Here is a 23,611-nt window from a genome sequence, read left to right as displayed (position 1 = left end):
CTCAATCTGTGGCTGCCTTTCCCACTACCTTGTGTAGGAGAGGAATGGGGGGGGGGAAGGAATACATGAGGGGACCATGCCAATTTAATTGAAAAGCGGCCCCTATGGACTAAGCATCTCTTGCTGCCCATGAACAAAAGCTAACACATTTTGTGATTTTAATAGTGGCAAATGGATCTATGACAGGTGTTCCCCATTGGTCTAGAATGGGCTGAAGGTATTGCATCCCTAAAGACCACCCTTGTTGAGTGGCAACATCTCTGCTGAGGACGTCTGCTGTGACGTTCGATGTTCCTGCCACGTGTATGGCCAACAAAGATACATGGTGCTCGGTTGCCCATTCCCAGATGATGGTGGCCTCTTTACATAGTGCCTTTGACCCTGTGCCTCTGTGTCTCTTGACAATATTTCACCATGTTGTCCGTAGTTATTAGCCACTTAATTCCCAGGGTGATATCTGCAAAAGATGCAAGTGCATACCTTATCGCACACAACTCTAAGAAATTAACGTGAAGTTTAGATTCTTCTTTAGACTGTCTACTTAAGGATGCATCTGTGTAAATCTAGTGGTCAGGGGTATGAACCCCAAGAGGGACTCCCACTAACAAATGCTGTCCCTTTCCCCACCAATCTAAAGAGTTCACGATGGAATGGGGAATAGACAATCTCTTCCATTGAGGGTCTATCGTTAATCTAAAGTGTCTGAGGAACCACAGGTGTAATGGTCTCATGCTTAACCTTGTGAATGGTACCACTGCTGTGATAGAAACCATTAAGCCCAAACATTTCTGGCCTTTAATCGCATTCTGGTACTGCAGTCTTTTAAATGATTCGGCCAATGGTTGAATCACTCTGTCTGCAGTGAAGAAAAGAGCTTGCCCACCTGAGAGTCAAATATCACCCCAGTGAATTCAATCCTCTGTACTGAATGAAGTTTTGATTTCTTCTGGTTTAAAACGAATCCCAAGGAGGTGAATAACTTCGCTATTTTGTTATCATCTTCACGAAGACCGAGGGGGAAGGGTTTACCAACAACCAGTCATCTAAATAGGGGAAGATAGTAAGGCCCTTAGTTGCTAGATACTCCACTACTTCCCAGATATATTTTAAAAACATCTTAGCAGCTGTGGCCAGCCTCAAAGGCAGGACGTTGTTCTGATAGTGCTTACCCTTGCACATGAATCTAATTTTTTTCCTAAATGATGCATGTATCAAAGTATGGAAATAAGCGTCCTTGAGGTGAAGGATGGCGAAAAACATTCCTGGGGCTAATAATGACCTAATCTCTTGGATCAACACTTTTCTGAAGGAGCAAACATGGATAAACATGTTCAGCGCCCGAAGGTCTAGAATGGGTCTCTTGCCTACTCCCTTCTTATTGACAAAGAAGTATCTTTAATAAAAACTTTCCCCAATCTAGACAGGGGGCACCTCTCTAATAGCTCCTTTACCCAGGAGTTCTGAACTCTCTATCACCAACTCCGGAGGAGTCTGCGAGGCTGGCCCTGGAGGGGAATCATAAGGAGCTGTATCATGCCACTGCGGCCCCATGGGCAAAGAGGCCCCGCCAGGTAATGAAGGAAAAAAAAATACAGAAACACCCATTTACTGGGATAACAAAAGGCCACAGCTTTATTGAGTACAACAGATGGAGGATTGGCAAGGCATAGGGAACAGATCCAGGCATTGGGTGACCACCCTGTCATTTGATGAAACAATCCCCAGCTCTCCTGTTGGGGGAGCAACTGGAGTGGTGTATCAGTAGTTCCACTAGGACATAAATCTCTGACTGGTTCCTACGCCACCTGGGAATGGAGCTACCGACAGCCCCTGAGCTGGGCATCCATGATAGGACTCCATCCCAAGACCCCTTATTGGGATCCCCAAATGAGGGGAAGGCAGGTACACAGGCATATCTTCCCCAAATTGCATCCATCCCAATGCCAAAAACTGCCAAAGCTCCTACTGCTGCAACCAACAAAGGAAAGAGTCCTGGATTCCATGGAGCCATTACGTTGGTATAGCTCAAACTGCCAGAAAGAAATATCAGGGTGACGAATAACCCCGTTACCAACTGATTCCACAAAACAACTGACAGCTCTGCACACTTTCTTCCTGGCGAAGTCAACCCTGGCTAGGGCATCAGTGTTGTGCCACATCTGCCGCTCCAAAAGCTGGGACCAAAGCAGGCGCATGTGCAGCAACCAAGAACAAAGCTCCTTAAGGTCCCCTATCACTGCCGACGACAGGTTGATCTCTTTTCGACCTGGCAGATCATTTTCACAAGCTGGATCACCATGGCATCAGGGGGGCCGAGACGTGCAACGTTCTCCATTATGGTTATGACAAAGGCGTCCCAGCACATGCCACGGCAACCAATCCACCTGTGCTGGCCAACCATGGCGGGGTTGCTGCTGTGGCAGCACGGTGCTAGAAAAAGGTTTGTAGTAGGCATGGCCGCAGGCCGGGCTGTCTGAAGCCGAGGCTTCTACAGCTGGCAGCTGTACCAACTTAGAATGGGTGGGGTAAGCGCAGTCCAGTCAACAGTCCAAAGGTCAGTCAGGGAGAAAGGCAGTCAATCAAGGCAAACGACAGAGGCAAGGTCAAACCAGTCCAAGGTCAGGCAAGGAATCCAGAAGCTTTCAAGGTCGAGGAACAATCTGGGTCAGTATACAATGGCCAGAGTGGAACGTAGCAGGTTCGCAATGCGTTGCTTCCGCAGCCTCCTACTGAGTCAGCCCTCCTTAAATACTTGCAGCTGTCTGGGGGAGACAGCTCCTGTAATCACTTCAGTCACTATCTCTGACATCGGCCAGGCTCCTTCTTTGTTGTTGCAGTGTTGCCGAACGCCGGCATTGTTCTAGCAGGCTCTGGCCCATTTTCCTCTGACGAGACACAGGAGACATCTGTTCCACACTGTCTCCCGGCTCCATTGGCACCTTTCTGGATGTTCCAGGGCTGGGCGGTGTTTGGTCTTCCTTAGGCTGCTGTTCAGCTGGTGCCTTTTAAAGTCTGGCTTGGCAATGAATCACCATCGGCTGCTTCCTCTGTCAGTGCAGGTGGGGGAGGCAGAATCTGACACCGGCTCTGGTCTCCGTCCATCTCTGAATCTGTTGCAGGGCAGTCCCTGACACCACCTCACCCATAGCAATCATCTAGGCCTAGAGAGGTAGCCCAGACAGACGATTTGGCATAGCAACCAGTCCAATGAATAATACTGTGTCCCAAAATCCACACTGACCTCACCACACCTGCAAATTAAAAAAAAACAAAAACCATGACAAGACATGCCCCATGCCAGGTTACTCACAAATATAAGTTTTGAATGCTCAGGACCTCCAACAAACAATGGAAGGGATTTTGCTGGGAGATAGCCTGCACCCACCACTGAGATAGCAGCCCCAATCCTGAACAAGTGGGTTCTAAAACCCACAGGTTGTAAGCCCACTGCTTTTAGGCTGGATCTTAGAACCACCATGAATTGATACCTCATGAGACATGCTAAGATGAACCTGCGCATGAGGTGCATGACCTGCTTAGAGAATGAGGACTGTCGGGAAATTTAGGAGGTATGGCATCAACGGAGGTGCCCAAAAGACAAATGGTGTATTAATTTATATTCCCCTGGGGATTTGGGGGGGGGGGCAAAGCCTATGGATGACATTGAGATTAGGCAACGGAGGGTTTCGAAAGGTGGGGCCAGCTACCCTACGACCCTCAAATTCCTTCACAACCTTGGCCACCACTATATCAGGTAGGTCTCAGGCTGATCGTATGTTGGCTGACTCAAATGGAATGCAAGGGCCGTTGAAAGAGATCCTAAAATCCACAGAAAACCCTTCCCACAAGAACTCAGCAGCGGACTGGTCAGGATACAGTTTAAGCAGATTAACCAGGGGTTAAAGACTAATAGGGGTAGGGCATGATGAAAGGCCAGCCTCAACAGGCAGAGGATTATTTATTGGAACTGGCATTATCAACCAAAATGGTGCTCGATCCATCTTCCTTCCTGCCATTACCTGGAAGGAAACTGGAGATATAGAAAACCTATGCTGCAATTAGTGAGAACTATATGAGAAGGCAGCACGTGGCTCAAAATTAAAAAAATTACAACATAAACTACCAATGGAGAATTGTAAGCATATATTATAAAGTCAAACACTAACAAAACAACAACAAAACCAAACGTTCTAGAGGCCTCGCAGGGCTTAAGGCTAATTAGCTTACAAATTCAACTCAAATGTAGCCAGCCAGCTTAAAGGTAACATATAATCACAACTCAAAAGTAGCCAACCGGCTTGAAGTGTTTCTGAGCCTCGCAGGGCTTAAGGCTGAGCTAATTAGCTTCTATTCAACTCCAATTATAGCCAACAGGCTTAATAATGATCACAAAGAGTAGCGAAATAGTAATAATAAGAGAGGTCCATAATAGGGTCTGTCGCAAAGATAGGGTCTGTTGAAAGGACGCGTTTCGACCAAAGGTCTTCTTCATCTTAACGACCCTGTGGAATTTAAGAGGACTATGATAACAACTGTAATGTACATGCAGTTCAGCCCATGGCAAATTGTATTTGTTTTGACAATATAAGCAAGTAAACAGTCACCTGTCCACAGAAGGAGACGACTTACCAAATGAGTGTTAAAGAGATGAAAGGCTCCCACCGGGACTTAATGAGACACCACAGTCCTAGAGATATGCCAATACAAAATTCTAAGTAAAAGTAACACCAGCATTGTAATATTGTGCAGAGGAAAAGAATTAAAGAGTCTAATCTTACCCAAATTTTGGTTGATTCAGAGTAAGGTATTACCAAAACATGTCAAGTAGCTCATCTTTGGAGTAATGTCATATGGCACTCCAGTATTAAAATATCCACAGCTGTGAGGTGGGGTTGATATTACGAAGGGATATCATTATTATTAATCTCTCCAGTCGTGCACTTACTTCTGAGGAATCTAATATTCTCAATCTTGGCTTGGGTTTTGTTCAAACTCCTAAATATTCTAGGTTTCACACCCGGGTTGATCTTTTTAAGTTCTTTCGTGCCATCAAACTAAAGGAGTTCTTCCAGGAATCTGAACATATGTACACACCTTTCAAACCCCGTTCTAAATTCCTTCCAAAAAATCCCAGCCACCACATTTCAACTTACCAATCCTTGGTTCTTAAAGATATTAACCATCTAGAACGTAGGAAAGCCAACTGTCCATATTCTTCCAATTTCTCAAAAACGCAGCAACAAACCCTTGCTGCCCTTACAAATGATGACACTTTGGTATTTAGACCAGCTGACGAGGGCGGGGGACTGGTGATTTTGGATCGTATTTAATACCAAGAAGAAAACCTTAGACAACTTTCTGACTTATCTTTTTACAGGAAGATCAAAAGTGATCCCAGTCCCCACATTTACTCACTAATGCACTCTATGGTTCAAGATGCCTTGGCTTTGGATTACATCAACAAAAAAACTGCAGACTTTTTGATTCCGGTTGAATACTGAATTCCTATTTTTCACACACTCCCTAAGGTGCACAAATCTCTTACTGCTCCGCCCGGGAGACCAACAGTCAGTGCCATAGGTTCTCTTCTTGAACCTGCTTCCAAATATTTGGAGTCTTTTCTACACCCATTCTCTATTGACACCCCTCATATGTAGCCGACACCAGAGATTTTATTAACAAGATTGAAGGCTTAGAGATTTCTCCCTCTTCAGTTTTTGCTACTCTAGACGTCACTGCCCTTTATACTAATATTCCTTTAGATGAAGCCCGGACCATTGCTCAGCTCAGCCTTTCCACTCGCTCCGTTTCTGATCCTCCTACACATTTTTTGTTATCATTATTAGACATCATTTTTGAACACAATTTTTTCGTTATGAACGCCAGTTTTACTTACAAGTAAAAGGGGTCTCTATGGGTGCCTCTTGCGCACCATCCATTGCCAATCTGTATATGTCTAACTTTGAAAAGGAGCACCTATTTCCAGCCTCTTCAATTTTTCATGAGTTTGTGCACGTTTACTTTAGGTTTGTCGATGATTTATATTTTATTTGTAAATCTCAGTAATCCTTTATAGCTTTGTCTGAATGGATGAATTCATTAAATCCTCATTTAAAATTTACAGGTACCTTCCATGTCAATAAAATTTCTTTCTTAGATATCACTAACTTAAGGTCTCCAGACAATACCATTGTTATTGCTCCATTTCGTAAACCCACCGATAAGGGTGGTGGCTTACATTTTCATTCTCACCATCCACTACACCTTCGTAAGAACCTTCCGTATGGCCAATATTTGAGACTCATGCGCAATTCCACATTATCTAATGATTTTGTGTCTGCTGCCCAAACTCTCACAGAAAATCTTAGAGCACGATCTTACCCTGAATCTATTTTGTCTTCAGCATATTCTAGAGCTATATCTCAAAACCGCAAAGATCTTCTCATCCCCAAACCTAAAACATATTCCCAAAGACTGACAGCCTCTTTTAGCTACAGCCATCTGTCCTATGACATAAAAAAGATTCTGTTACGTCATTGGCACGTGATTGAACATATACCCGGCTGCAACATTCCACCTCTCTTGGGTTTAAGAAAAACATCTTCCTTGAGGGATATACTTGTAAAGACTGATCTCTTGCCACAAAAACCCAGAATCTCAACGCTTGGACATTATAGATGCGGTGGCTGTGCCGTCTGTGCTTTTAGTTTACCGGTAAAACAGGTCACTGCCATGGATGGCAAATTCGTATATACTCTCCAACAGTTTTCTAATTGCGCGTCTGCCAGTGTCGTGTATGAGCTTCTTTGTTCCTGCCCCACACCAAAAATGTACATTGGATGCACACTTCGCCAGATCCGTGTGCGCATAGGTGAGCATAGAACGCGCATCAGAACAAAAATTTTAGACGCCCCGGTCGTCAGTCACTTCATAGATGCAGGCCACACAGATAAGGATCTTAAGTTTTTTGTCATTTGGCAATATCAATCACGTGCCTACCATAATCAAGATATAAAAAAGATTTTAAACTGTCAAGAAAGACGCTTCATCTACTTATTCAAAACCATGACCCCTAGTGGTCTAAATACAGAATTCGACTTATCTTGCTTCTTGTGAGAAATATCTCTTTAAATGATATCCCTTCGTAATATCAACCCCACCTCACAGCTGTGGATATTTTAATACTGGAGTACCATATGACATCACTCCAAAGATGAGCTACTTGACATGTTTTGGTAATACCTTACTCTGAATCAACCAAAATTTGGGTAAGATTAGACTCTTTAATTCTTTTCCTCTGCCAAAGTCCCAGCACAAGCTGGCTTGTTTGTGGCAGCCACCTTCCCAGGCCTGGCCTTTTTTGGCTGAGGGGGGGTCCTTCTCCCTCCCATCTGCAGTAGCAGGGAGAGCAGCCTTCCACTTTGCTGCCTTGGTCTGTTTAGGAGGCATGATTACCAAGGATGTAGAAGACCAGAAACAACAAAGATATAATTAATATAATTGCCGTGTTTCCCCGAAAATAAGACACTGTCTTATATTTATTTTTCCTCAAGAAGACACACTATGGCTTATTTTCAGGGGATGTCTTATTCCCAGGGAATCAGAACTGTCCTCCCTCTCGGCTCCCGTTCTCCCCTTACCACCCCCTTCCGGTCCCACCCCCAGAGGCCTAGGCGCGCTGGTTGCCGGGCCTTTGAAGTGGCCGCGGGAGACTGCATCTGCTCAGCTGGGCTCCTCTTGTCTTCCCCGCCCCCAGAGGCCCGGGCGCGCTGGTTGCAGAGTCTTTGAAGCGGCTGCTGGAGACCGCCTCTGCTGAGCTGGGCTCCTCCTGGTCTTTTCCACCCCAGCCCTGGGCGCGCTGGTTGCCGGGCATTTGAAGCAGATGCGGGAGACTGCATCTGCTCAGCTAGGCTCCTCCTGGTCTTCTCCACACCAGCCCCGGGGTGCCTTATTTTCGGGGTATGGCTTATATTAAGCAAATGCTTAGAAATGCTGCTACGGCTTATTTTATGGGTATGTCTTATTTTCGGGGAAACACGGTACCTGCAAGTTGTTCTACGGTCAGTTTTATCAGGTTGATACTAGCATGAACACGCTGTATGGGAGACTAATATAGCCTAGAGTAGAACAACTTGCAGGTATTCCACCTTAGTGGGCTTTCAAATTTGAAAATTGATATACCCCCTACACACATACCTGAGCTTTTAGAATTCTGTTTATATATTGTGATACATTTGTATATTGTTTGTGAGTGCATTATATGGGATTGTATCTGACCACTGATGAAAGCCAGTTGGCCAAAACGCATATGGTGTGTGGTTTGTTTATCAGCCTTAATAGTTGCTATTGTGCTTTGTTTTATAATTTTTAATGTTTTAACTCTGATACAAGCACCCTAAAATAAATATACTTCTAAATAACATAATTTATAAAAAATAAACATTTCTACACAATGTCGAGAGACACTGTCCTTCAGTGTTACTCCTCTGAAGATACCGGCCACAGCTGCTGGCGAAACGTCAGGAAAGAAAATACCAAGACCACGGTTACACAGCCCGGATAACCTACGAGAACCAATTTCTACACAACATTAAAAAATAAACATTTCTACATATCATTATTTCTCCACCCAGCCTTTGGGTACCCAGCTTTAGGACTGTTGATTTGGTAAAAACCGAACCGAAAAAATACTGGGAAAATGCCATTCTGGTAAATTTCTGGTTTGGGTTTACCGAATCCACAAAATTCGGGAGGTTGGCAAAGCCAAATTTACCATTCCCAAAAATCCGGCTTTTTCAGGAATGTCTTTCCGTGGCCCCTGGAGGGCATTTTTGCAGGTAGAGGCCCCAAATTTTCAGGGTAGCTAGAAGGGACTGTCCTTGCAATAACCCCCAGGTTTGGTAAATATTGGGTCAGGGAGTCCGGAGTTATGGGGTCTGGAAGGGGTCACCCCCATCCTCCTCAATTGAAAAGTATTGGCAAAGTGGCTGTAGACAGATTCTTTAGAGCAATCTTCGCAATGTATCTTCGCAATGGAGCAGCCGGGCTTTAAATGGTGGGAAAGTTCACCTGGCTCCTCCATAGAGATACAATGTATTTTTAATGGAGGAAGCTATTTCCTGTGTTTTTGCAAGGAGAAAGCTCTCCTTGGTGCAACCTACCTTGCATGGACAGCCTAACAAGGGGGAGGGGGGGAATCCCCTTTGATAGTAAGAAGCGCCTGGCCTCGGGTAATACTTGGTCTTACTGGAAGTCGCCTAGGTCTATGGCATCACTCCAAGTGATTTGGCCATCACCCTGTCCTTCTTGAACTTGTGCAAGAAGTCATAAGTGGCCTTATTAAAAGGGATTTCTTATCTTCAAGGAGCTCAATTGGGTGCCATTCCCTGCCAGCGAACAATGGGTTGATAAACTTAAGGTGGATTCTCTGATAAAGGGGGCAGTGCAAAAGAACGTGTGCAACTGATTCTATGTGATTCATTCCACAGGGGCATAACCTTGCAGTGAGTGGTATTGATTGAAATCTCCCCTGTAATATTGATGAGGGTAGTACATTGAATCTTTAACATCCTCAGTAGGGGACACCAGTGAGAGGTTCACTATAATGTCATCTGGTGAGGGGATAGAGGTTGTGTCCAAATCCTTCTCAGACAGTTTGGAGGCATTGTCGGAATCAGAGTGAATGTCCAAAATGGGCTCCTGCCTTTTAGCCACTGAAATTGTGCCCTTTGGCACCAAACACTCCATCGACTTTGATGACCTTTGATGCTGGTAGTCCCTACACCAACGTGACAAAAGGGAACGCTGCATCAACTTTGATGGCCCTTAATGTCAGTAAGCCTTAACCTGGCAGGCGGAGGGCGACCAGCAGTATGAACATGGTCTTTGGGAATCCCAGTACTGGTGTGACTTGTCACACCAACTTCAATGGGAATCCCTGGAGGTGGGAGAGTCAATGTCGGAGGGGAAGTCTGGGATCTCACATTCCTCTCCAACAATGAAAAGAAGGTTCGGTCACTCGGTGAAGGGGTGCATTTTCCTCCCAATGACTCATGCTGACTGCATTTGGGGGAGGTCGAGCACCGATGTTGGGGAGAACCCTGCTTTCTGGAGGGTGCATGGTTCCTCCTAGATCGGCTACCTCTTTTCGCACCAGAAGAAGACAAGCTGTCAGACCGTCTTGTTATGAGCCTTCCCTTTGATTCTTCTCGCCCTGGTGAAGGTGAGCACCACTGATCAACATCCTTAGGCTTGGAGTTCCCTCCATCCCTGGATTTACTAGATGAAGCTTGGAGGAAGACTAAAATTGAGATTTACCACAACGCCCAATGTCAACAGCAGTAGAAAGCGAGCATGACCTCTTTTGGGCCGATTTATCCATCGCCTTGAACCATCAACCAACACTGGTGAAGTATGGCGTCGAGGGGTCCGACTCTGAAGTTCGGATCCAACTGATTTGAATGGTTCCAGGCTGGACCTTGGCGCCAAGATGGACCCAGGCGGTCGCTTCCTCTTTTTCTTGTTGCCTTCTTAGAGGGTTCTCCAGCTGCCCATTTAGAAGAGACTAACTCTTCATGGGAGCCGCCCTCCCCTCCCGTCACTGTGACCCTACTCTCAACTAGGGATGGGCGGATTGATTTTTCATATAGCAAGGTTTTGAGCTGCGAGGCCCATCCAAGAGGCTACAGGCCCTTCACGAGGCCATCATATGCCCTTCACCCAAACAATAAAGGCAATCTTTATGCTCATCATTTTGAGCAATTTTCATCCTGCAGGACAAGAACTTCTTAAATAAAATGATCTCAAAGAACAAAGCAGTAAGAATTTCTCTCACCAACTCAGAAATCAGGACAAGCTCTCTACAAGTTTGGCTTCCTGTCCTGAAAACCTCCAGACTAACAAAGACTACAGTCCACAATAGCCATGCGGATTAGCTTCGGATTCCACATGTTAACAGATCACTTCAGGATACAATGGTTCCACATTAATATACCACACCCTCATTAGACATTATCTTGATAATTACAGGACAATGATTAGCACATTACCTTTAATACTTTGCAGGACAATGACTCAGCTCAAACCCAACCCGCTTCTGACTATATATTACTCTTCCTACACACTTGACACTGAGAGACACTGTCCTTCAGTGTTACTCCTCTGAAGATGCCTGCCACAGCTGCTGGCGAAACATCAGGAAAGAAAATACCAAGACCACGGTTACACAGCCTACAAGAACCAATGAACTCTGACCGTGAAAGCCTTCGACAATATCTCCACATGTTTGCTCCCCAAGGCAGCAAAGAGAGAACTGAGGGATGTCCGCTCCCCCACCCCTCTGTTACGTGGCCGTTTCAACGGGAAGAGCCGTTGGCAGAGTGGGAGGGGGAGCGTCCCGTATCTTCAAGGTGTAGTGGTTAAGAGCAGTGGTTTGGAGTGGTGGACTCTGATCTAGAGAATCAGGTTTGATTCCCCACTCCGCTACATGAGCAGGGGACACTAATCTGGTGAACCAGGTTGGTTTCCCCACTCCTACACACGAAGCCAGCTGGGTGACCTTGGGCTAGTCACAGCTGTCTTAGAGCTCTCTCAGCCCCACCTACCTCACAGGGAGAGGAAGAGAAGGTAATTGTAAGCCAGTTTGATTCTTCCTTAAGTGGTAGAGAAATTCAGCATATAAAAAACTCTTATTATTATTGTAGAAGCTTTCCATACAAAGTTCTCTGTGGCTGGCCTGCGCATGCAGTTCCCATGTGGGACTGCATAGAGACCACAACAATGAACCACAGATTACTGTGGTAGCTACCAATATAAAATAGTCACCATAGTGTAGTAAGAAATAGACTATACTTGGAAGCACCTCAACATGTACAGATTTCCTGCAATCCACGTGCAAGATGCTGCTGTGAAAAAGTGAGGCAAATTCTAACATCACAGGCTATAGGTCAGGTTTGGCCCTATTCTACTGAACCACAAGAACAGCAGGGAGCTTAGAGAGCTTGCTGAAGTACTCCTATCTCACTGGTTTGCGACATCTGCCTGATTTTCCTGGCTACTCCTCAGGATTAAAAACAGGTGAAAGAAAACTGTCAGATTTGGGGGCAAGAAACAGATGCCCAAAAGAGGCAATCAGGACACATTTCATGGTTTGACATTATTTACCATCAGAAGGTGGGCACAATCCACACAGAACATTCATTAATGTTGTTTTTCCTGTTCCACTATGTCCAAGTAAAGCTGTGATCTGACCCTCATAGATATCAAAGGATAAACCTGTTAAAAGAATGAAGTAATTGGAATGGGGAGAAATGAAATAATAGCATTAGAAATACTGCAATGATGTTTGCTACTGAATATTAAGCAGACAGTGCCTGAAAGCCAGAAAGAGTCTACTCATGTTCACCCTTAAGAAGTGACCAACATTTAATATAACATATAATGTTTAAGCAAAATACCTGTATAAATTAATTGTGACAAATGGTTGAAAATCTAAACCTTTTTTTACCTTTCAGTGCCTCTACTGTTTCGTCCTTTTTAACAAAAGATTTCTGAACACCATTGATTCTGAAAGAAAACAGGGTAAATTTATTAGAGAACACAAAATTTTAGTAGTTGCCTTGGAATGGTACAAGCAACTCAAAATGCACCTTTTCTCTATTTAAAGAGCTGATCTGCATATTCAAGTAAAATACAACCTATCTATTCATTTATAGCCCAAATTTCTCACTAAGACTCACAGAGGATTACAAAATGTAAAATAAAAAAACAATTTAATCAGACAGAATAAGACATCCAATAAACAATGCAATAGGACTAGGAATGCTTGAACACCTGCCAGTCAGCTCACTTCTTGTTCCCCAGTGGTGATCAGGCAGCCAATTGACAGGCTGTTCCTATCCTATTTCTGTGTACTCACAGAAACATGCTATGTGCAGTCATCAGAAGCTAATTCCCAGTTGGCGAGGAGCTTGTAGTTGGCTTCTGAGCTCTTGCTGGAGAAATTTCGATCTACCATATATACCCGTGTATAAGCCGACCCGCGTATAAGCCGAGGTGCCTAATTTCTCCCCCAAAATGGGGAAAAATTAGGCACCTGAGTATAAGCCGAGGGTCGGCTTATAACACCTCCCCTCCCCCGCAGACTTACCTTCTGGGCTCCTGGCGGCTGCAGGAGGCCCCCCCAGGCCGCTCCTGGCGGCGGGAAGTGGTGCGGGCCCGGCGGGGGTGGCGGAGCGGCCTCCCTGCAACCGCAGGGGGCCTCTGGAGGCCACTCCTGGCCGGGAGAAGGCGGCGGGGGCGGCGGAGCAGCCTCCCCGCGGCTGCAGGGGGCCTCTGGAGGCCGTTCCCGGCCGGGAAAAGGTGGCGGCGGTAAGTTCCCCCTCCCTCCTCCCTCCCCCCTCTACCGTATTGACCCGCGTATAAGCCGAGGCCGGCTTTTTCAGCCCTTTTTTTGGGCTGAAAAACTCGGCTTATACGCGAGTATATACGGTATACCCAGTAAAGATTTGGAGGGGGGAGCAAGTAGCCAACTCCTGGCTTATCAGCCAAAAGTCTGATTCTTCTGATCGACCATTCTGGAACTTTGCTGCCCCTAGATTTGCTGAGATGCAGCAAAATTTTAAGGGGAGGGGTGATCAGAAGCCCAGTCAGTTTTCCTTCTCTTCTCCCTGCCCCAGGTTGTTGGCCTGGCCTGCTCAGAAAAGGAAACAATCAAACTACTTTTCCTCTCCCTTTTATAATGCAGATATTATAAGCAATGCATCAGTCGTCATCCAGCTTGATGAGGGGAAGAGAAACGAACTCTTTCTTCTCTCCCTTGTGCATTGCAGAGATTAAAAGCATAGCAATTAACCTCTTTCCAACCCTCTACTTTGCAAAACATTGCTTCTGTCCCCACCCAGCTTGGAAAGGAGGGAAGAGCTCCCTTTTGCAACTTTACTGTGTAGCTATCATGCTGAGGGGGCAGAGTGAATAAGAATCTACCTCCTGCTTCTGACCAACAGGAAGCTGCAAACTTACTGTTCAGCAGGTGGTTGAGTTGCCTGAGGCAATCCAAACATATGCCTGATTGGTACACCGTATGATTGTGAGTTCAAACAGATTTGCTGAGAAATCCCCAAACAGGACTAGGATTTACAAAGTTAGAAAACATTGCAAACAGAAAACTATCTAAGGCATGACATACCATAAACAATGCAGAAAGTGGATTACAAAGGTGGAATACAGAGATGTGCATTCGAAGAGCCAAAATTATACCTGAAATTTGCTGTTCCAAGTCATATTGGAGATATCCAAAACAACAGAAGGCAATTTAAAAATCTTTGCGATTCTGGAATTCACAAGCTGAAAAATTTAGTGTTTCAGGATTTTCATGGCCTGACTTTTGCTGATACTGTATACTTGTTTTTTTCTGTTTGTGTTTCCTGGATAAAGGGGGAAGTGAGGCAGGTCTGCTGCCTTATCTGATCGCAGGGAGGTAGCTGTCAGGAGCTGTCCCTGGTAAGTGAGAAGGAACCAGAGAGCTTCTAGGAGGGAAATATAAATTGTGTTTGCCTGGGCAGCCATTTCTCAGAGTGCGCTCCTGGTGCTGACCTGCTGGGACTAGGCCTCTTGCTGCAGACCCAGACTACATGACTGCTTTGTCTCATTTGATTATTACTGGTTTGATTCATTCACATTATTATTAGCTAGATTTTCCACCTGTTTCTTTTTGGGGGGTGGGGGTGTTATGAAGGTAACTGGATTTGTGGGGTACAGGAAAAAGCCATTTTGTTTTGCTTCTCCCAAACAGAAGAGATGTACCTAAGGAGAGGAGAAGGACCCAGTGACAGCAATCCCCTCTCTTCTCCATTCTGAGGCTTTACCAGCCCTCGTCACCAAATGATGGACCCAGCAATAAATGTAATCTTTGGGGTGATCCACCCCTGTCCCTCTTTGACAGTGGGGCCACTCCTGTGGATCACTCAGGGAAGTCACCAGTAGCTTCATGGTGACTGACAGTGGTGCCAATGTTAAGGCAGCAGTGGACACTATGGGCCTGGAGAAAATTCCATGCACAACCTACCTCCATCACTTGGTGGCAAGGGATGCTCTCAGCTTGGGTTCATCAAGTGAAACACTGCCACCCATGAATTGTGTTGGGTTCTGGAGACATGTAAGAAGATGTCAGGTCACTTATCATACATTGTGAAGGCCAGCTACCTGCGACATGAGAGGCAGGTACAACCTGCCAGAACATCAGCTGATCAGCAACTCTGCCACCCAAAGGAACTCTACCTACCTCATGATCAAGTGTCTGGTGGAGCTAAAGAATGAAGTGCCTGGCATCATGCTTGGAGAGAAATCATTCAGCATCAAGTAGTGGCTGACATTCTCCCATTCAGTGATTGTCCTGAGGCCCTTTGAGAACTTCACCAAGTCACAATCAGCTGTGATGAAGCCAGACTGGATTAGATCATTCCCTTGATGCAAGTGTTCAAGAAGAAGTTGGCCTCCCTTTCTTACCCAGGTCAGGTTGGCACCCAGCTCCTTCTTGGGGTTACAGCCCTATTGGAGTAATTGCAAAGGGGCACTGAAGATCAGCTGCAACCTCTCATCCAGTACAGTCTCCATGTTGGTGACCATCTGTGACCTTCAGCAGAAGGGCAGTTTCACCCTGCATGATGTTCTCACCCACTGTACAGACAAGCTCCCCCAGCATGTGAGGGGCTTACAGGCAAACAGAGACAGAATAGGAGGTGGGGGAATGCAGCAGTGCTCCACCCAAGCCATTCTGCTGGCCATTTCCCTTCCTTGTCACTGCCAGGTAGGCAAGTGGTTGCAGGCCATCAAGCAGTCAGTTGGCACCAGAAGGAATGTGAAGATCAGGAGGCAGGGCCAAGTTGAGGTGATGGTGACGTACTACCTTGTGGAACTCTACAAGGTGCCTGATACTGATCCATTGAGCTACTGAATTCAGAAAGAGATGGTGTTTGTCTCTTATGGCCCAAGAACTCTTATCCTGCTCTCCCACCAGCCTACAGAGTGAACAGGTCTTTTCCCAGAGAGGCAACATTGTCTGTTCCTTCTAGAGCAGAGCAGTTGGTCTTCCAGCAGGTCAACTTTCCACTCTTCAACTTTCCAACTGGGGCCTTTGAGAGTTAAGAGAAATTTGCATCACATGTGTCAATCTCCTTCAATCTCTTACTCAGGGTTGGGAAGAAGGGTAACATTCTTTGCTCTGTCTCACTTCACGCATTCAGATTAATCATGTTTGTGTGTGTGGCCGAGTATTGTGGTGTAGTGGATAAGAGCGAAGGTTTGGAGCAGTGGACTCTGATCTGGAGAACCAGGTTTGATTCCCCACTCCTCAACATGAGAGGTGGAGGCTACTACACATGAAACCAGCTGGGTGACCTTGGTAAAGTCACAACTCTCTTAGATCTCTCTCAGCCTCACCTACCTCACAGGGTGTCTGTTGTGGGGAGGGGAAGGGAAGGTGATTGTAAGCCGGTTTGATTCTTCCTTAAGTGGTAGAGAAAGTCGGCATATAAAAACCAACTCTTCTTCTTTATGGGGGGGTGGAGTTAAAAGTCATGTCGTATCTCTGTCTCCACTGGTCAAGAGTGCCAGTAAGGAAGGGCAGCTGCAGCTCTTGAAACTCCTCCAAGCTAATGATGGTACAGGCTGCAGAGAGAGGGGAGCTTGGCTGTTCAAACCCCCCTCTCCTTTTGTTTTCTGAAGCCTTGGGAAAGTAACTTTTGTGTATGAGAGTGGTGTGTGTGTGTGTGTGTGTGTGAGAGAGAGAGAGAGAGAATCTGGAGTGCTTTCGGCTTCTGGGTCCATGCAGATAGACTTTTGTTTGAAGGACTGTGCTACATTTGGTCTTGGGCAAGCAGGAGTGCAAGCTTTCAAGTTCTCAGAAGTCTTCATCTGGTTGGATGTTTGTTATTACCCCCCCCCACACACACACACACAAGGTAGGTGGAAAGATGTTTCAGAACATGATCTTGCAGCCTTCTCTTTCATGGCCTGAAAGATCTGCTATCCTCCCTTTTAGCGGGGGGGGGGGATTTAATAACAACATCCAGCCTGATAGTTCTGGTCTGAGAATTGAAAAGCTTCCACTATTTTGCTAGGGTCATCCTGTTGAATTTTTCAGATCTTTAATAGAGAGGGAGAACTAAATTTCCATCTATTTGGAAAGCATTAAGTTGAAGAAGCCCTGACTTGGATGGCCCAGGCTTGCCTGATCTAGGGCTGTTGAATTAAAAAAAAAATTCGGTATAGTTCGGATTCGGCTGAATTCGGCCCTTTTAGATTCGGGATGTGCCGAAGTCCGAACTCCCCCGCTTCGGGTCCGTGCAATTCGGCGGGAATTCAAAGTTCGGGAAAAAAATTCGGCCGAATAAAGCCATTAAAAACACAACCGCGCCTTTCCGCGGCTCTGGGGGGGCATTTTTGGGGGTAGAGGTCCCAAACTTTCAGCGGAGCTTCAGAGGACATTTCTTGAAAGACCCCCCAAGTTTTGTAAAGATTGGGTCAGGGGGGGCTGAGATATGGGCCCCGAAAGGGGTCCCCCCACCCTTAATGTGCATGTCTGAGCAGAGCTTGCCGCCCACGCACAAAGCTCCCAGCCCCGACAAACAGCTGAGAAGTTTGCAAAGCATTGCAACACCACTACAAAGTGACACAACCTTGTAAGCAATACCTTTGCAACTGTGCAAAGCAACACCTGACACCTGGGAGTTTGCAAACCATGGAAAGGGACAGAGGCAGCTAGCTATGCATAATGAGCAGGAGGGGTGGAATTTCCCCTTTTGCATGGGACTCCAAATGCATTCTTTAAGTCACCATTTGAAAACCAGTTTTGAGCAAGCATCCAAATAGACTTAACCGCTCTTATGAATGAGGGAAAACCTGAAGACACACAACTGAAACCCCCCCCCTCAAACCAGGGAGAGAGAGACTCGAGGGGGAACACACCCCCAGGCAGAACCGGCAAAAGCCCCCTTTGGCTTCCCCCCCACCCACAGAAATTGCTCCCTCCCCACACACACACAGACTCTGCTTTCCCCCCCCACACACACACACAGGAGAAAAATTATAGATTAAAGCCCCCAAAGGGGTCTTACTGTGGCTGTCTTCTGTTCCATCAGGAGGGGCTGGGAAGGACTTGTAATCCAAGACGATTCCAATTAGGCACAGGACGTTTTGCTCTGGAGATGCACAGGATCAGCTGATCCATTCATCCCAATAGGGAAAAGGGGAAAGGGGAAAGCCCATATCTCGGGACCCCCTGACCCAATGTTTACAAAACTTGGGTGGTCTCTTAAGAAGGCTTGTCTGAAGCTCCGCTCAAAGTTTGGGATCTGCATCCCCAAAAATGTGCCCCCTGCAGCCACGGAAAGAGAAAAAGGGGGGAGCCAATATTTCTGCCCCCACTGAGCCCATCTTTACAAAACTTGGGTGGTATCTTAAGAAGGGTTGTCTGAAGCTATGCTGAAAGTTTGGGGGCTGTATCCCCAAAAAAGCGCCCCCGGCAGCCACGTAAATGGAAAAGGGGGGAAGGAAAAGGGGTGGAGCCCATATCTTGAGACCCCCTGACCCAATGTTTACAAAACTTGGGGGGTATCTTAAGAAGGCTCATCTGAAGCTCCACTGAAAGTTTGGGTTCTGTACCCCCAAAAATGCACCCCCTGCAGCCATGGAAAGAAAAAAGGGGGGAGCCCATATCTCAGGACCCCGACCCAATGTTTACAAAACTTGGGTGGTCTCTTAAGAAGGCTTGTCTGAATCTCTGCTAAAAGTTTGGGGTCTGTACCCCCCAAAATACGCCCCCTGCAGCCACAGAAAGGAGTGAATGTGCACAAGCACCCCCCCCCCACACACACACACGAGGATTTCCCTCTCTCTCTCTCCCCAGCCGGGCCGCACATCAGCTGATTCCTCCAGTACTCAATCCTGACTGATTGGCCAGAAGACCCAGCTTGGCCACCGATTGGCCGGGGGAGGAGAATGCTACTTACTGACGGTTATGCTGCTTACTGCCGCCCCGAATTGGCCGGATTTATTCGTGAACTCCTGAACTCGCTGAATTCGGCTCCCCCAGTTGCCCTCCATTTTTGAGTTCGGTTCGTCCCGAACTAAAAACCACCGAATCAGGGGAAATTCAGCTGTTTTTCAGTTCGGGCCGAACCGAATCAACAGCCCTAGCCTGATCTTGTCAGATCTCAGAAGCTAAGCAGGGTCAGCCCTGGTTAGTACTTGGATGGGAGATCACCAAGAAATGCCAGGGAAGGCAATGGCAAACCACTTCTGTTAGTCTCTTGCCTTGAAAACCCTATTGGGTTGCCATTCGTTGGCTGCGACTTGATGGCACTGTACACACACACACACATACACACAAGATGAAGGGTTCAATTGAGGTGACCTGAAAGAAACATGATATGCTCCCTATAGTAAACAGTGGAGGCAAGGATAGCTGGGGGCATCCAGTTCACCTGTACCTTGAGAGGACTTTAGTAGATATGGAGGACAAGGTTCCCTCAAATTTTGGTACCATTTGCTTTACAAATAGAAAGCCAAATTTATTTCCCCATAGGAAATAATAGGCCTGGTATACCCAAACCCAAAAATCGATCCCAAAATGGATTACTGAAACAAACATAATTTCCCAAAAATTCTAAAATGAAATTATTATTTTTTGAAGTGCATACCTCTAATAGAAAGCAGTGTAGTAAAAGCAAGATGATACATACAATAAACATTGCAATAGATTACATCCTATTCCATTATAAAAGCACCTTCCTGGACTGTTCCATTATATTGCAGTTCTAATCACTTTATAAAAACCCTGAAAATTTTTGTTTTGCACATTCTGCAAAATCATGGCAGTTATATGATTAAAATGATAGAATTCAAGTGGGGGAATCACATGTGCGAAACATTCCTTATATCAATGACTCTACCAAAGAAAGCAAACTATTGTACACTTTTTCAAACATTATAGACTGTCCATAATTTCTTCCATACTCTGACCTCTCATGAAATGTGTTGAAGGACATGTGTAGTATCAATGTGGTTACATAATACCTTGTAACACTACTATATAAAGCATGCACTTCAATATTATACATATATATATATTCAGAAGTTTTATTTCCAAGTAAAGGTAAATAGTGCCGCCTAAATGGAATATTTCTAAATGGAATATTTCTAAATCACAATATTTCTAAATCACAATATTGTTCATCACGGCTCAAGTCAAATGCCTGTCATTAGGGAAAATCTAGCTAAACAGCACCCCCATGTGGGTTGGATGGGATATACATAACGTCCCTTTGATATTCTGAAAACAGAAGAGGTTGTATGCACTAGTCCAAAGCAAAATTCAAAAATAAAAACCCTTTTAGTAGGATTAAGCAAAATAACACAAAATAGGGCACGTTTTCAAGTTGAAGTGTTGCCCAGATCATTTCATTAGGCTGGATTTTAAAAGGTGGGGGAAGACATTTCTGGCTATAAGCATCCCATATGAAATGCTGATCAGGTATCCATATTTAACATGGTACCAGTATCAGACTGACCTTCTAGAAGAAAGAAGCATTGAGTTTGGTCCTCATAAAAGGTATTGCATGGCTTTCGTTTCTCAGTGGTACAAATCCAGTTCACACATACAGAATTAAAACATTAAAATAATATATACCGTATATACCCATGTATAAGCCGACCCGTGTATAAGCCGAGGTGGCTAATTTATCCCCCAAAATGGGGAAAATTTAGGCACCGCGTATAAGCCGAGGGTCGGCTTATAACCCCTCCCCCCCCGCAGGCTTACCTGACAGGGCTCTCTAGCGGCGAGGGTCCGGTGGCAGCGTGGCCCGGGGGGGCCTGGGCAGCCTTCCTGCGGCTGCAGGAGGCTGCCCCAGGCCGCTCCCGGCGGGAGGAAGCGGCGGCGAGGCCCAGGGGGACCCGGAGCAGCCTTCCTGCGGCTGCAGGAGGCTGCCCAAGGCCCCTCCCGCCCGGGAAAAATGGCGGCGGGGGCGGGGGGGGCCTTGGGCAGCCATCCTGCGGCTGCAGGAGGCTGCCCAAGGCCCCTCCCACCCAAAAAAATGGCGGTGGGGGTGGGTGGGGCCTTGGGCAGCCTCCTGCAGCCGCAGGATGGCTGCCCAAGGCCCCTCCCGCCCGGGAAAAATGGCAGCGGGGGCGGGAAGGGCTGGGGCAGCCTTCCTGCAGCTGCAGGAGGCTGCCCCAGGCCGCTCCCGGCGGCAGGAAGCGGCACGGGCCTGGCGGCGGCGGCGGTAAGTTTCCCCCCTCCCTCCTCCCTCCCTCCCCCCGTATTGACCCGTGTATAAGCCGAGGCCGGCTTTTTCAGCCCATTTTTGGGGCTGAAAAACTCGGCTTATATACGGTAGTTTTCCCGTCACCATCTTTGTTAATGACCCCAATAGAGGCATATTATTCCACCACAGAAAGGAAAATGATGGATTATATACCTTATCAAGACATGGTTTTTTCCGAAGGCCAAGTTAAACCATGGGAGGATATTGAGATATGTAAGACTAAACTAGGATGTACTGTCAATTGGTATCGAGGCTGAGAAAAGATTGTCTGCTGGAAGGCAATTCAGGGAAGCAGTGGAGTTTGAAACCTCGATCAAATAAAGACAAAGACCATCTCCTGGGCAAAATATACAAACTTTTATTGAAATCCGATACAGAAATGGAACAAGTGAAACCATCAGCCCATTCCTGAGATTTTGGCGGCTGGTGACGGCATGGCTGCAGTGCTGGTGTGGCGCCTGCAAAGCCATTTCCCAGCCACCCAAATGTCGAAAAAAGCCTTTTAGAGGCTTTTCGTTTTTTTAACAGGGTTTTTCGCTCCATTGAAAACAGCGAGGCTGCCCCGCTAAAAAAAAGGTGCAGCCTCGCTGTTCATCCCGGTGGCATACCCAGGGCGAAAGGGGACAGGAGGATGCCTACAGGGAACTCCGTCCCCCGGCACACCCTGGGAATGCCCCCCTGGGACGCCGGCACGGGCCTTTAAGCCGGTGGGACACCAGCAGTGTCCATGGCAGCACTGGGGGACCGGCATCTGGGCCTCCTCGCCAGCAGCCATGCCATCCTGCACGGCATAAGTGGCCCAGCCACTGGCAGCTGGGCCACATACACAGGTGCAGCCCCTTCCTGGCCTCCTGAGGACTTTCATCCTCGGAGGACAGGAATGCACTGCATGCATGATAAAATGGGCCCAAAACCTTGGACAGGAAATTGACTTGCAGACTTGGGAGTATGTGTGGACCAAAGCAATTAAATTTACTGCTAGCCAGAACCTGAGGGAAAATTGGTTTAAGATGTTTTATCGGTGGTACATCACTCCCCAGGACATTAACAAAATGAGTAAGAGCAAAGATGCTGGAAATGTAAGGAGGCTGACGGTACCTTCTTTCATTGTTGGTGGTTATGCAGTAGGATAAAAAATTTTGGGGTCAAAGTACATTAAGAAATTCAAAAAATACTGAACGTCAAATTTCCCCTAGACCCAAAGTCTATGCTTTTAGGTATTACCCCAGTGGCAGTTGGGAAAAATAAAGAAGAATTGCTTAGATACATGATTACAGTGGCAAGAGTGACAGTTGCATCTCAGTGGAAATTAGATATAACTCCATCAACAGATAATTGGTTGGAGAAACTAGCGGAATATGCAGTGATGGCAAATTGACAAATATTGTTAATAAAAGACCGATTGAAGAATTTCGAAAGAACTGGAAACCATATTATGAATAAGTGCTTAAATAAATACTGTATAAGAAATTTTAAAGATGGGAATCTTGGTTAGTATATAGAAATATTTAGTAGTCGGCTAACCGTAGTACATCAATAATATAAGGTAATATATAAGGTAATATATTTCTCTTTTGCCGATCAAAGAATTTTATATATGTGTAATTAATTAATTATTTGTTAGTTTTCACAACAGCTGACACGGTAATTGATATAATTCAAAGTATTAAAAATGAGGGGGTGCGTGGATAATTTAGTATGAGGGGGCGATACAATACTAGAGAGGATAGTATTTTCACCAAGCGGGATTTAAAGGAGGATCCTGTTCTGGTAAAGTAGAGATATTGTGCCACACATCAAACATGAAATATATAATATAATGGTTCTGTATGTGTGTGTTATGTATGTTATGTTTGAAATAATAATAAGTTTTTTTTAAAGTAATATGTAGTTTTATTTGGTTTGCTACAAGCTCCACTAGCTTGCCCTTTGAAAGACTTTCTATCTTTTGAGACATAAGAATTTCATTTTCTGCTTCATAATTCCATACAATAGTAACTAGCCAACAGAGCTTCATGCCTTCTTGTTATCTCTCTCTCTCTCTCTCTCTCTCTCTCTTTTGCTGTCAAGTTGCAGCTGACCTATGGCAACTCCATAAAGTTTTCAAGGCAAGAGAAGCTCAGAGGTGGTTTGCCATTGCCTGCCTCTGTGTGGCAATCCTGGGCTTCCTTGGTGGTCTCCCATCCAAATACTAACCAGGGCCAACCCTGCTTAGCTTCCAAGATCTAATGAGATTGGGCTAGCCTAGGCTATCCAGGTCAGGGCTATTTTCTGATATCACCAGAGAA

The 23,611-nt window shown here is 45.9% G+C and overlaps 1 protein-coding gene across 1 annotated transcript in view; it reads right to left on the bottom strand.

Annotated features, from left to right (window-relative positions):
- Nucleotides 1-23,611, bottom strand: part of ABCA5 (ATP binding cassette subfamily A member 5) — a 138,328-nt gene that overhangs the window by 67,086 nt on the left and 47,631 nt on the right. The window contains exons 10-11 of the mRNA XM_056855217.1: nucleotides 12,506-12,564; nucleotides 12,163-12,273 (exon numbers count right to left, since the gene is read on the bottom strand). Of these exons, the coding sequence (XP_056711195.1) occupies nucleotides 12,163-12,273; nucleotides 12,506-12,564 (170 nt within the window). The remainder of the gene's footprint in view (nucleotides 1-12,162; nucleotides 12,274-12,505; nucleotides 12,565-23,611) is intronic.

This window comes from Euleptes europaea, chromosome 1, assembly GCF_029931775.1.
Source record: "Euleptes europaea isolate rEulEur1 chromosome 1, rEulEur1.hap1, whole genome shotgun sequence".
NCBI lineage: Eukaryota > Metazoa > Chordata > Lepidosauria > Squamata > Sphaerodactylidae > Euleptes > Euleptes europaea.
This window is presented reverse-complemented; position numbering and strand designations above follow the sequence as displayed.